Source organism: Rhinatrema bivittatum, chromosome 1 (assembly GCF_901001135.1).
Source record: "Rhinatrema bivittatum chromosome 1, aRhiBiv1.1, whole genome shotgun sequence".
Lineage (NCBI taxonomy): Eukaryota > Metazoa > Chordata > Amphibia > Gymnophiona > Rhinatrematidae > Rhinatrema > Rhinatrema bivittatum.
The window spans coordinates 157,437,371-157,450,926 of record NC_042615.1 but is presented as its reverse complement, the minus strand read 5'-3'; the positions used below and the strand labels follow the sequence as shown (position 1 = coordinate 157,450,926).

General features: G+C 40.9%; 1 protein-coding gene across 2 annotated transcripts in view; it reads left to right on the top strand.

Moving 5' to 3' along the window:
- The window catches only part of NSUN7 (NOP2/Sun RNA methyltransferase family member 7), a 298,057-nt gene that overhangs the window by 57,224 nt on the left and 227,277 nt on the right, over positions 1-13,556 (top strand). For both annotated transcript variants that reach the window (XM_029588977.1, XM_029588986.1), the window contains exon 4: positions 11,592-11,722. In XM_029588977.1, coding sequence (XP_029444837.1) covers positions 11,592-11,722 — 131 coding nt within the window. The remainder of the gene's footprint in view (positions 1-11,591; positions 11,723-13,556) is intronic.

Below are 13,556 nucleotides of genomic sequence, written 5' to 3'. Positions count from 1 at the left end.
TGGAATTCGTGTAGGCATTGTGCATGGAAATCCTGTTTTTTAGGATGTTTTCACGGTATATGTGCAGGGCTTGTTTGTACGGTATATGTGCAGGGCTTGTTTGTATTTGGCGAGTTGAGTAGCAGATGGGTCTTTACACCAGTTCTTTTCTAATTTTCTAAGGTTGTGTTTCAGTGTCTTTAATTCTGGAGTGTACCAGGGTTTCTTAGGGTTAAGTGAGTGATTAATTTTCTTGGATTGTAGTGGGCATAATTTGTTGGCAATATTTCTCGTGATTTGGTGCCAGGATGAGAATGCAGATTCTGAGTCAGTTAGATCCAGTTTGCTGATGTCATTTGTCATGGCTGTGATGAGGTCATCGCTTGGGCAAGGTTTTCTGTAGTGGATAGTGGAGTATTTAGCGTTGGTATCCGAATTAGGTGTTTTTGAGATGGTGAGGTTTGCTTTGATGAGGGAGTGGTATGACTAGGGAATTGAGTGCAAGAGGGGATATCATTGGGGCTAGGATCTCCTGTATAGGTATCTACCAGTTCCTGTGGTGAAGACTTAGTTGAAGCTCAAGGAGGACAAGAGGACTATGATCCTCATAGCTCCCCACTGGCCGAGGCAGGTCTGGTTTCTACTTCTTCGGGAGTTGTCTATCGAGAAACAGATAAAACTGGACTTCCGCAGACTTCATCACCCAGGATTGGGGCAGGTTGCGACATCCCAAAATCCAGGCCCTGTCGCTCATAGCTTGGGTGTTAAGAGGTTGATTTTACAACCCCTCCATTTCCTGGACAACGTGTCTCATGTCCTCGTGGCTTCTAGAAAGTTTTCCACGGGCTTTGAGCAAAAGGTTCTAGACCCTTTCTCCTGCTTTTCACAAAAACTGCTTGAATACTTTCTTCACCTCTCTGAAGCTGGTCTTAAAACCAACTCTAAATTTATCTGAGTACAATTGGTGCATATCATCATGATGTAGAAGGTAAGCCCATCTCTGTACAGCCTATAGTTGAATGTTTTGTGCGGGGGCTTCCTCAGTTGAAGCCTCCCACTATGTCCTGGGACCTCATTGTGGTATTCTCTCAGCTCATGAAAGCTCCTTTTAAGTTACTGCACTCCTGTAACTTGAAGTACCTGACCTAGATGGTCCTGTTTTTTGTGGTGGTCACTTCAGTGGACAGGATCAGTGAGCTCCAGACGTTAATGACTTATCCATCTTTACTAAGGTTTTTGTTTAATGATAGTGGTCTTGCGCACATACTCTAAGTTCCTGCCTAAGGTGGTGTCGGACTTCCATCTTAAACAGTCCATTGTCTTGCTGATATTCTTTTCCATGCCCCATTCGCATCATGGTGAATGAGTCCTGCACAGTTTTGGACTGCAAGAGAGCCTTAGCCTTCTATCTGGAGTGGACAGAATCCCATACAGTCCACCCAGCTTTTTGTTTATTTTGATTAAAACAGGCTGGGGATCGCCATTGCCAAGAACATAAGAAATTGCCATGCTGGGTCAGATCAAGGGTCCATCAAGCCCAGCATCCTGTTTCCAACAGAGGCCAATCCAGGTCACAAGTACCTGCAAGTACCCAAACACTAATAAGATCCCATGCTACTGATACCAGTGATAGCAGAGGCCATTCCCTAAGTCAACTTGATTAATAGCAGTTAACGGCTTTCAAAAAAAATTGCTGCAACATTGAAGGTCGAAGAACACAATGTCCCCCCCATCATTCTTACATGGAAGAAGTTTGGAACCATCTCCCTTCCTAGAGCTGGCTGGCTGCGCCGCCCCCCCCCCCCCCCCCCCCCCCCCCCCCGCAAACTGAGCAATTGGAGGGAAAGGGCCTTGGTCAGGGAGGTGACAAAGAACCCAATGCTTTCTCTGACATCTGCTGTGGCGATGGGAGAACCTCCCATGGCAACCATCTCTGCAGCACTCCACCAATCAGGCTTTTATGGTAAAGTGGCCAGATGGAAGCCACTCCTCCTGTAAAAGGCACATGACAGCCTGCTCGGAGTTTGCCAAAAGCACTTAAAGGACTCTCAGAGCATAAGAAACAAGATACTCTAGTCTGATGAAACCAAGATTGAACTCTTTGACCTGAATGCCAAGTGTCATGTCTGGTGAAAACCAGGCACCGCTCATCACCTAGTAATACCATCCCTATAGTGAAGCATGGTGGTGCCACCATCATATTGTGGGGATGTTTATCAGCTACAGGAACTGGGAGACTAGTCAGGATCGAGGGAAAGATGAAGAGAGCAAAGTACACAGATCTTTGATGAAAATCTGCTCCAGAGGCTCTGGACCTCAGACTGTGGCGACGATTCGCCTTCCAATAGGAAAACGACCCTAAGCACACAGCCAAGACAATGCAGGAGTGACTTCGGGACAAGTCTATGAATGTCCTTGAGTGGCCCAGCCAGAGCCTGGATTTGAACCCTCTTGAAAATAGTTGTGCATCGATGTTCCCCATCCAACCTGATAGAGCTTGAGAGGATCTGCAGAGTAGAATGGGATAAAATCCCAAATCCAGGAATACCAAGATTACAGCTTCAAGTCTTCTTGTGTATGATTCTACAATCACTAGAAAAGGTACCTCAAAGTACTGAGTTAAGGGTCTGAATACTTATGTAAATGTGATATTTCAAGTTTTTTGTGTTTTTTTTTAATTTGCACAAATTTCTGCAAACCTGATTTTCCTTTGTCATTATGGTATATTGTGTATAGACTGAGGAAGGAGAAAATGCATATTATCCATTTTAGAATAAGGCTGTAACATAACAAAATTGGAAAAAGTGGCGGGGCCTGAATACTTTCTGAATGCATTGTAAATAGGCATCTCAAAGATGTAGTGGAAGGAGGATGACCAATGGTGTATTTGGATACCAGGATATAAATTATATTGATTTGACAATTCAGATCAAATTGGTGGATGAGTGACACTATATGAAAGGGATCGCTTAGAGTTGAGCAGAATAAGTCTTGTGGAAAACAAAATGCATTATGGAATCATTATGAATAGGAATTCTGTTGTGTGTTGGGTAGTTGTATAGCAATGGGTGTATATTACCATCCACCTGGAAACAGAGTGTGAAGAGCCAGCAGAAATTTAAAAAGGCAAATTTTCTCAGCACAAAAATAATGGGAAATTTCAGTTACCCCACTATTGATTGGGTCAGTGTCACATCGGCATATGCTAGAAAGATGAAATTTCTTGATGCCATAAATGAGTGTTTCATGAAACAGCTGGTCGTAGAACAGAAGAAAGGAGCAGCTACTTTAGTCCTAAGTGGAACACATGACTTGCTACAAGGGATTACTGTGAAGGGGTGGCTTAGCAATAGTAATTATATGAAATGTGTTATGATTGCTGGAGAAAAGATAAAAAGTTGAACTACCACAGTAGCAAATAAGGGAAACTAAGCTAGACTGAGGAAATTTAGTTAGAAAAAAACCTAAAAGTAACTGTTGGAAAGGTTAAAAGTTTACCTGAGGTGTGGCTATTTGTTTAAAAATACCAACCTGGAAGCTTAGATAAAATGTATCCCATACATTTAAAAGGGTCAAAGGAAGACCTAATGATCCCCAGCATGGTTTTATGGTGAGGTGAAAGGTGGTTAAAGCCAAAAGAGCTCCTCTTCCTTTTTTTTTTTTTTTTTTTTCCTCCAAAAAAAGGAATCCAGATCCAAATGAATAAAATCAGCAAGAGCTTAAGTACTGGCAAATAAGATGTAAGACAGTAGTAGGACAGTCCAAGAGTGAATTTGAGAAAAAGCTTGCAAGAGAGGCAAGAAATACTAAACCTTTTTTCAAGAACTTTCAAAACAAGAAGGCTGTGAGGGAGTCAGTTGGACCACTGGATGACCAAGGAGTAAAAAGTGTTTGGGAGGAGAAGGAAATAGCATAAAAAATGAATGAATCATTTACCTCGCTGATGGTAATTCTGAGCACTTAAAACAAATCTCTGTGAAAATGGAAGATGTTATAGATCAAATTGACCAGGACTATATGGTATCCACCCCAGAGCGCTAAAAGAACTCAAACATAAAATTCAAACCTGCTGCTAGTAATTTGTAACCTTTCATTTAAAACGGCCCACAATACTAAAGAGTGGAGGGCGGCCAGTGTAACACTGATTTCTTTTTTTTTTTTTTTAAAGGGTTCTAGGGGTGATCCTTTCTTTTTACTTTAATAGCCTCTTTCACCTTACCATTTAACCATTCTGACAGTTTGATCTTCTTTCTGCCTTCTTTAATGTGTGAATAGTCTGTGTGTCTTTAAAAAGCATCTTCATCAAACGCAAATTTGTAACCAGTACAACTGCTCATTTTAGGTTTTTTTTTCTAATTTTCCCAGTCTCCTTGGTTTAAAGTTAAATGCTACCACAGTAGTTTTCTTTAATGTCCTCCTTATTTAATACAATTTTTATAGATCGCATTCCTGATTTTAAGCAAATCGTTCAAAGCCGTGTACAATTATAAATACCTATACAACACAATATAATCCTGTAAACAGCAGTAAAACAAAATAAAACCAATATTCCTCCAATGATTATCTTAATTTGATTGTTGTAATCACTGTTGCCAAGCCGTCCCACCAAAGTTACCTCTTGCATCAGATCCTGAGTCACATTGAACATTAGATTTAGATTAATCCTTCTCTCGCTGATTCCAGAACCAGCAGTTCCATGATGCAGTTATTTGACATCTAGAAACTTTACACCCCTAGTATGTCCTGATGAGACATTTACCCAGTCAGTGTTGGAGTAGATGAAATTGCCCATTATTGTATTGCCTAATTTATTTGCTTTCATAATTTATTAATATTTGTTATATCTCTTCATCCCGGCCAGGCAGATAATAGAAAATACCTACTGCTATACTCTTCCCTATTACACATGGAATTTCTATTTATAGAGATTCCACAGTGCATTTTGTTTCCCTCAGGTCCTTTATCCTGTTTGACTCTATACCATCCTCAAGATATAGTGCCACCCCTATACCAATTTGACCTGGCCTATAATTTTGATATATTTTGGACCAGCGGGAGTGCTGAACGCAGAACCTTCATCTTCGGCTGGTAAGTTGGACTTCTGGGAAAGAGTCCTTAAATCTTGAAGTTTTTTCTCTTAAAAGGTTAAACGGTTACCAGCTGTGTATATTGTGAGTTAATTATTAAGGCTATTGTTTGCAAATGTTAACAATTGTGTTTAGGAATAATAGACTTTGGATTAATTTTCTGAGTTAGTAAAGGTTTGTAGGTATTAGAATTGTGATTTGGATTTGGCCAAAGGAAGTCTTGCCTCACCAGTTTGCTACTTTTTTTTTTTTTTTTTTGAGGGCATAAATAAACATGTGGATAAGAGAGCCAGTTGATATAGTGTATCTGGATTTCCAGAAAGCATTTGGTAAATTCCCTCATGAGAGACTTCTTAGGAAATTAGAAAGTCAAGGGATAGGGGGCAGTGTCCTATTATGCATTGCTAACTGGTTAAAAGAGAGAAAACAGAGAGTAGGGCTGAATGGTAAATTTTCCCAATGGAGAAAGGTGAATAGTGGCGTGCCCCAGCGATCTGTTCTGGAACCACTGTTTGGTTTGTTTTAATTTATGCAATTTTAAACATACAAAGCATCATAAATCTTTGTACAGGCAAAATGGGGATAATAAAAAGTAACAAAGAAAAGGAAAACTATCTTAGGCTTGGATTCATCATTCCTCGCAGAATGATGAATCCTACAAAAACGGGGGCGAAGGGGGGGGCGGGCATGCGAAAGCCCGTAGCCTTCGCACCATGGCGGTGTGCCGGCTGCTGGCTTTTGCACCGAATAGCTCCACCATGAAAGGTGGCGCTATTCGGTGCGCTAATGCCAACAATGTTAGTTACATTATTGTTGGCAGTGAAGACTCCGCCCCGACTCCTTCCCTCCCCCTAATTTGCATTCTATCGCATGCGATACGCCTTTGATAAATGACCCCCTTAGTTGGCGATAGTACAGTTCAGAAAAGTAATTCATACAACAAGCAAACTTTAGATTTTCAATATTATCTCCCCTCCCAATAATAAGAAACAGTTTTAAGAAGGGGATTCAGTTCCAGGAGCTAGAGAAAGAAACAAAAACAATAAAGAAAGGCTAATAGTGCGTAAGGACACCCATCTTTAATAAATAGGCTCTAGTAACTAAGAAGAAGTGATCATTTTCCTACCATTAAGGAAAGATTGTAGCTATTCAGGGGCAAAAAAACAAAAGTATCAGATTGTAACTTAATGAAGCATTTACATGGATAACGTAAAACAAAGGATACTCCTAATTCAAGAGTATCCTTCCTGAGAACTGAAAAACCTTTCCTCCTTTTCTGGGTAGACCTAGAAATATCAGGAAAAATATGCAGGTTTTACCCATTTAAAAAGGAGAATTTCAATTCTGAAAATACAAGACATTACTTTAGAGAGATCCGATTTGGATATAAAAAGACACAAGCAAAGTAACTCTGTCTATTTCCTGACTGGATGATTCAAGAAATTTTGTAAGGTTCAAAAGGGGAAATTGATTCCCTGCTGAAGAATTCACCGAAGATGATGGTGGCAAAAAGGTTAACTTATTTATAGGAGGCGATTATTTGGGTGGAATACCTAGAACTTGATGAAAATAGTTCTATAAGATAACCATTGGGAGTTCACCCAAAATCTTTGAGAAATTCAAAATTCTAAGATTAAGCTGATGAGAGAAATTTTCCATCAATTCTAGCCTGCAAGATAGAGAACCAGTATCCCATATAGAAGTGGATTGGACAGCATGAATTTTCTCTATCTTATTGAACAGCTTCAAGTTGCCTAGAGTGCTCTTGGATGGAATTTTCATGCTGCACAACTATGGCATCCAATTTGGAGATGACCAAGTCCACTTTAGAAATGGAAGAGGTCAAAATCTTCGAGAAATTCTACAGAAGCTCCCAGATTGATTCCAGAGTTATGACCATCGACTTAACAGGCATCTGCAACTGTGGAACTGCCAAGGAAACAGAAGCCACTGAAGAAGAATCCTTTCCTCTTCCCAAACCAATGTTGTCAGAAGATGGAGAGGAAAAAACAGAGCCAATAGCTGCAGTACCCCCAGAAATGATGGAAGATGAAACTGTAGATGGGGCAACATCTTCAGCGCCCACCTGCACAAATGTTAGCAAAAGAACACTTGCTGGCGCTTCAGCAGCAACATCAATGATCGCGTGTCTTTTGGCCAGCAGTAGAGACTGTTCCTAGGGGCCGAGGGAAACCTTGTCCCCTGGAAGCACCGATGCTCCATCGAAATGCTGCAGCGGGAAGCTCACCACCGGGAGTTTTCAAGGGGTCCATGGCAGATATAAAGCTGACAATAGACTGCTGGCCAGGAGGTAAAGGGGGTTCGGTGGGAAAAACCCTAGCTTCCCCCTTCCTCTTCGGAAACATAATGAAAAGCGAGGCAGGAAACTTGACTGTTGAAGAGGTGCACAGCAGTATAGCGTCTAGTGACTCACAGCCATATTGTCCCCATCTAGATTTTTTTGACCACTGCTTTTTAATATATTTATAAATGACCTAGAAATGTGAAAAAGTGATGTGATCAGATTTTGCCAATAACACAAAATTATTCAAAGTTATTAAATCACAAGAGGAATGTGAGAATTGCAAGAGGACCTTGCAAAGCTGTGAGACTGGGCATGCAAATAAAATTTAATGTGGACAAGTGCAAAGTAATGCACTTAGGGAAGAGTATCCCAAATTATGGCTACACAATGAAAGGTTCCACATTAGGAGTCACCATTCAGGAAAAGGATCTAGGCATCATCGTTGATATGTTGAAATCGGCTCAGTATGCAACAGCAGCAAAGAAAGCAAATAAAATGTTAGGGATTATTAGGAAAGGAATGGAGAATAAAACAGAATATCATAATGCCTCTGATTTGCTCAATTGTGCGACCTCATGTTGGGTATTGTGCGCAGTTCTGGTTACCACATCTCAAAAAAGATATAGCAAAATGTAGAAAAGGTATAGAGAAAGGTGACCAAAATGATAGGGGATGGGATGATTCCCCTATGAGAAAAGGCTAAAGAGGTTAGGACTCTTCAGCCTGGAGAAGAGATGAGTGAGGGGAGATATGATAGAGGTTTATAAAATGAGTAGAATGGAATGAGAAAACGTTATTCAGTTTACTCTTTCCAAAAGTGCGAAGACTAGGGGACACACAATGAAGTTACTAGGTAATACATTTAAAACTAATGAGAGAACATTTTTTACTCAACTCATAATTAAGCGCTGGAATTCATTGCCAAAGGATGTGGTGAGAGCTATTAGTATAGTTGCATTTAAAAACGGTTTGGACAAGTTCCTCGAGGAAAAGTCCATAAACCATTATTAAGATGGAATTGAATATATCCACTGCTTATTCTTTGGATAAGCATCTTGGAATCTATCTACCCTTCGGACCTCTTTCACCTCTGCCCTTACAAGGCAGCACAAGAGCTGCCAGCGTGGAGGTGAAGCCATTTACTGTGTCCCTGAAGATCCTTTCTATATACCTCTTGTCTACCTCAGCTCCTTCTGGTCTGCTGCTCTAGCTTTCAGAGATCAGACTTGTTTTATTGAGCTAGGAGTTCACTGCACCTAGTGCTCGCATACCACCTCCCACTAATAAACAGGTATTGTTTGAGTCAGCATATCATAAAAGATGCTAAATAATGAAATATGACATTTTTGCTGGTTTATTTACACTTTTTGTGCAAAGCTACTAATTGATTCCTATTATGCATAATTTTTTCCTCATTCCCTATTTGGGCAATAGCCTGTACATCAAGATTGGAGTGGTAAAACAAACACTTCCAACCCAGCAAACAAAAGTTAGGTTTTAAAGCTTCAAACGCTCACTACCCTGCATAGTTTATATTTAAAAATATTAAGCAATCACTATCCACCAACAAACAATCCACCCTACCACTTTCCACTTGGCAAGCAGAATACTCTTGAGTATAGAGAAATCCTGTTCTCATCAGCTGCAACTCCCTCAAGACTGAGTCCCAGTTGTATTATGGGTCCAAGCGCTCAACACGTTATGTAGTAGGTTGTGTGTTAACCCTTCATTCCATTCCAGAGCTTCTGTTTGCTGATCAAATGAGCAGAATTATGGAGTGTAACATAGTAATGACGGCAGAAAAAGACCAAAATGGTCCATCCAGTCTGCCCAGCAAGCTTCTCAAGGTAGTAACTGTTGCTCCTTGCAGGCTACCCTCACGTTTCCGCCAAGGGTAGTAACTGCCGCTCTATGCAGGTTACCCCCAAGCTTTTTCATTCATTCCCATCCTCTAGCCTTTAGGGATCCACAGTGTTTATCCCACGCCCCTTTGAAATCCTTCACAGTTTTAGTCTTCACTTCCTCAGGAAGGGCATTCCAGGCATCCACCACCCTCCGTGAAGAAATATTTCCTGACATTGTTCTAAGTCTTCCTCCCTGGAGTTTCAAATCGTGACCCCCCCTAGTTCTGCTAAATTGTTTCCAATGGAAAAGGTTTGTTGACCATGGATCATTAAAACCTTTCAAGTATCTGAAGGTTTGTATCATATCACTCCTGCTCCTCCTCTCCTCCAGGGTATACATATTCAGGTTCTTCAACCTCTCCTCATAAGCATTCAATGGAGACCACCCACCATTTTGGTTACCCTTCTCTGGACTGCTTCCATCCTGTCTCTGTTCCCTTTGAAATACGGTCTCCAGAACTGAACACCTGATTATCACTTCCTTTTTCTTACTAGATATTCCTCTCTCTGCATCCTAGCATTCTTCTGGCATTAGCTATCGCCGTGTCACATTGCTTCATCTACTTCAGGTCGTTACACTATCACCCCAAAGTCTCTCTCCTGCTCCAGGAACATCAGCCCTTCACCCTCCAACACATACAGTTCTTTTGGATTACTATACCCCAGATGCATGACTCTGCACTTCTTAGCATTGAATCCCAGCTGCCATATCTTCAACCACTCTTCCAGCTTCCTTAAATCTCGTCTCATTCACTCTACTCCTTCCGGCATGTCCACTCTGTTGCAGATCTTAGTATCATCTGCAAATATACAAACTTTACCTTCTATCACTTCCGCAATGTCGCTCACAAAGATGTTGAACAGAACCAGTCCCAACACTGATCCCTGTGGCACTCCCCTTAATACCATTCTCTCTTCAGAATAGGTTCCATTTACCATCACCCTTTGTCTTCTATCCGTCAACCAGTTTGTAATCCATGCCATCACCTTGGAGCTCACTCCCAAGCTTCTCATTTTGTTAATGAGTCTTCTATGTGGGACCGTATCAAAAGCTTTACTAAAATCCAAGTAAATTACATTGAGTGCCCTTCCCTGATCCAGTTCTCTAGTTACCCAATCAAAGAAATCAATTAGATTCGTCTGACAGTACCTTCCCCTGGTGAATCCATGCTGCCTCTGATCAAGCAACCCACTGGATTGTAGATGGATCACTATCCTTTCCTTCAGCAGTCTCTTCATTAATTTTCCCACCACAGAGGTGATGCTAACTGGCCTGTAGTTTCCAGCCTCTTCTCTTCTTCCACTCTTGTGAAGCAGAACCACCATGCTCTTCTCCAGACACTAGGCACTACACCCTTTTCCAGAGATCTATTGAACAGGTCACACAGCGGACCTGCCAGCACATCTGAGTTTCCTCAGTATTCTGGGATGAACCTCATCAGGCCCCATGGCTTTGTCCATTTTCAGTTTTTTTAGCTCTTCCCATACATTATCTTCTGTAAATGGAGTTTCATCTACTCTACCTCCTACGATTTTGATAACAAGTGATGATCCTTATCCAGGATCTTCCTTAGTGAACACTAATCTGAAGTATTTGTTTAATATTTCTACCAGCTCTTCATCTCTCTCTACCCATTGATCCTTATCCCCTTTCAATTTCACTATACCACTATGGACCTTTCTCTGTTATGTGAAAAATGTTTTGTCACCTTGCTTTATCTCCTTGGCAATCCTTTCCTCCGCTTGACTTTTTGCTTTCTTGATTACTTTTTTTTGTCTTCCTCAGTTTTGCCAGATAATCCTCCCTGTGTTCCACATTTTGGGTCCTTTATATTTCTTAAATGCTGCTTCTTTTGCTTTTATTACATCAGCCACCTCCTTTGTGAACCAGATTGGTTTCTTATTTCTCTTACTTTTGTTTACTTTTCTAACATATACATTTGTTGCTTTTATAATTGCTCCTTTTAGTTTGGCCCACTGTTGTTCAACCTCTCCCATTTTCTCCCAGTCTTCAAATTCTGCCTCAGATATTTCCCCATTTCTACAAAGTCTGTTTTCTTGAAGTTCAAAACTCTGGTCTTTGTGTGACTTCTCCGGGTCCTATTTGCAATAGGATGACTTGCCGTTCCTGCTATTCAAGGTAAGTTACTAGGGCTATTGATTCAGGAAGCACTCAAAATACTGTATTCCTTATTATATAAATGTATTGCTGTTGAAAATACCTTCTTAGTTTGTTACAGGATCTTTATATTGGTATCAAATGTTGGGGTGGCTATAATATTTATACATTCTTCTGCATATGTTTCACTGTTTCAGACAGAGGATAGAACCAGCCTGTTGATTGTGATACTGTATGATTACCAAGATCGAAAATTTCAACCTCGAATTATTTCTAATAAAGAAGAGCTCATACCAGAAGTTCAAGAAATAGAACATTATCTGTACAGGTATAGTTTGTGTCCATTCTTTTCCTTGTCCTGGTGCCATGTGTATGTGTACACACACACACTTAGCTTTCATTAATGGCAAGCAGAAAACCAATTGCACAAGTGGATCATATGACTGTGTATGCCCTGAATGGAAATTCCTTCCTGGTATATACTAGAAGACTTTGGGCATGTGTGAGATGCCAGTGTGTAGTGCCCTTGCAGCTTCTTCTGTTTCCAATTAGTCAAGCTAAAAATGGAGAGAGAAACTCTCAAAGAGGAGGTGAGTGGGTTTGTGTGACTAGTGATTTGCCTTCAGAGAACATCTGTTACAGGTAAGCAATTTTGTTTTCTTTGAAAACAAGTATATCAGCAGTTGTGTAAGTGAGACTCCCTAACTAGGGTTTGTCTTCAGCTAGAATTGGGGAAACAAGATAAAATCTGGCAGTGGAAAAAACTGGGCTCTTATCTTTCTGTGGTCCATCTTTGCCTTCACTCTTAAATGAATCCACAATGTCTAATGATCACTGGAGCTCAGGTGACCACTTACCTTGAAAATTAAAAACACTTTCCTCATTTGTATTTACCAAGTCCAGTATTGTTTCCTCCTCTATAGGTACTGTTAACATTTTCCTGAGAAGAACACCCAATGAATGGAGTTCAGGATCTTACTATTTCTAACCATTTCTACAGATTCAGCAGAGTAAAATCTCCCACCAGCAGCACCTCCCCCTTCACTGTCTTACATATGTGTTTGATTAAATCTCTGTCCAGCTTTTCTCCCTTGCTAGAGGTCTATAGATTATAGTTTAAATGTAAGTGGCAGTTCTCTTTTTCAAAATAATCCACAGAATATCTTCCCTTCTGTGATAGGATATCTCCTGTACCCTGTTTGGGCTACCATTTGATTATCAAACACCACACAGCCAGGCACTTGGTATCTGTACCATTCTGTAGAATGTATGGCGAGAGAGAAGATCCTCAAGTACATAGGAATGTAATCAGAGACCCAGAAAATGTAGCAGAAAGATAGTTCTGATTGCATTGGATGCCATGGCCTGATTAAAAAGACCTTCAGGAGCACCTTCATATATTGCTTATATATGTTACATCCTATGAAATGCAAAAGAATATTCTCTCTTTGGCTCAATGCAAGTATTAAGAAGATCATAAGCAGTAAATTTGAGAGATTGAGATCATTCCCAATATACCCTGGTTTAGGAATTAGGTTTATTCTTGTCAAGGTATGTGCAAAACAAACCTATTAAGCATCTTTATCCAAGGACAAGCAGGATGCTAGTCCTCACATATGGGTGACGTCACTCACGGAGCCCTAATGCGGGAAAACTTCTGGCAAAGTTTCTAGAAGCTTTTGACTGGCAGCCTGGGGCTACTGAGCATGCCCGGCATGCCATGATATTCCCTGCCACAGGGGTCTCACTTCAGTCTTCGTTTTTCCGTGCTGCCATTGACATCGCGGTCACAGGAGCCCTGTGAGGTTTTCCTCACAAGTTGACTAAAAAAAGTCAATCTTTTCTTTCATATTTTTGCCCCATTTGGGGTCTCACAGTGATTGTCACCGGACGGTGACAAAGAAATTCGTTTCCGCTATAAAAATTTAGCATTTTCCATCGACGGCCATCGATTCACAATGGCATCAGGCTTCAAAAAGTGCCCAGCCTGTAACCGAACGATGTCCATATCGGACCCCCATATAGAATGCGTTCGGTGCCTTGGAGGACAGCATGACATCGCTTCCTGTCCAGAATACCAGGAGATGACTGCAAAAGGCAGAAAACTCCGCCAAGAAAAAATGGCACAGATTTTTCAAATCCAATCGGGGCCTTCACCGACA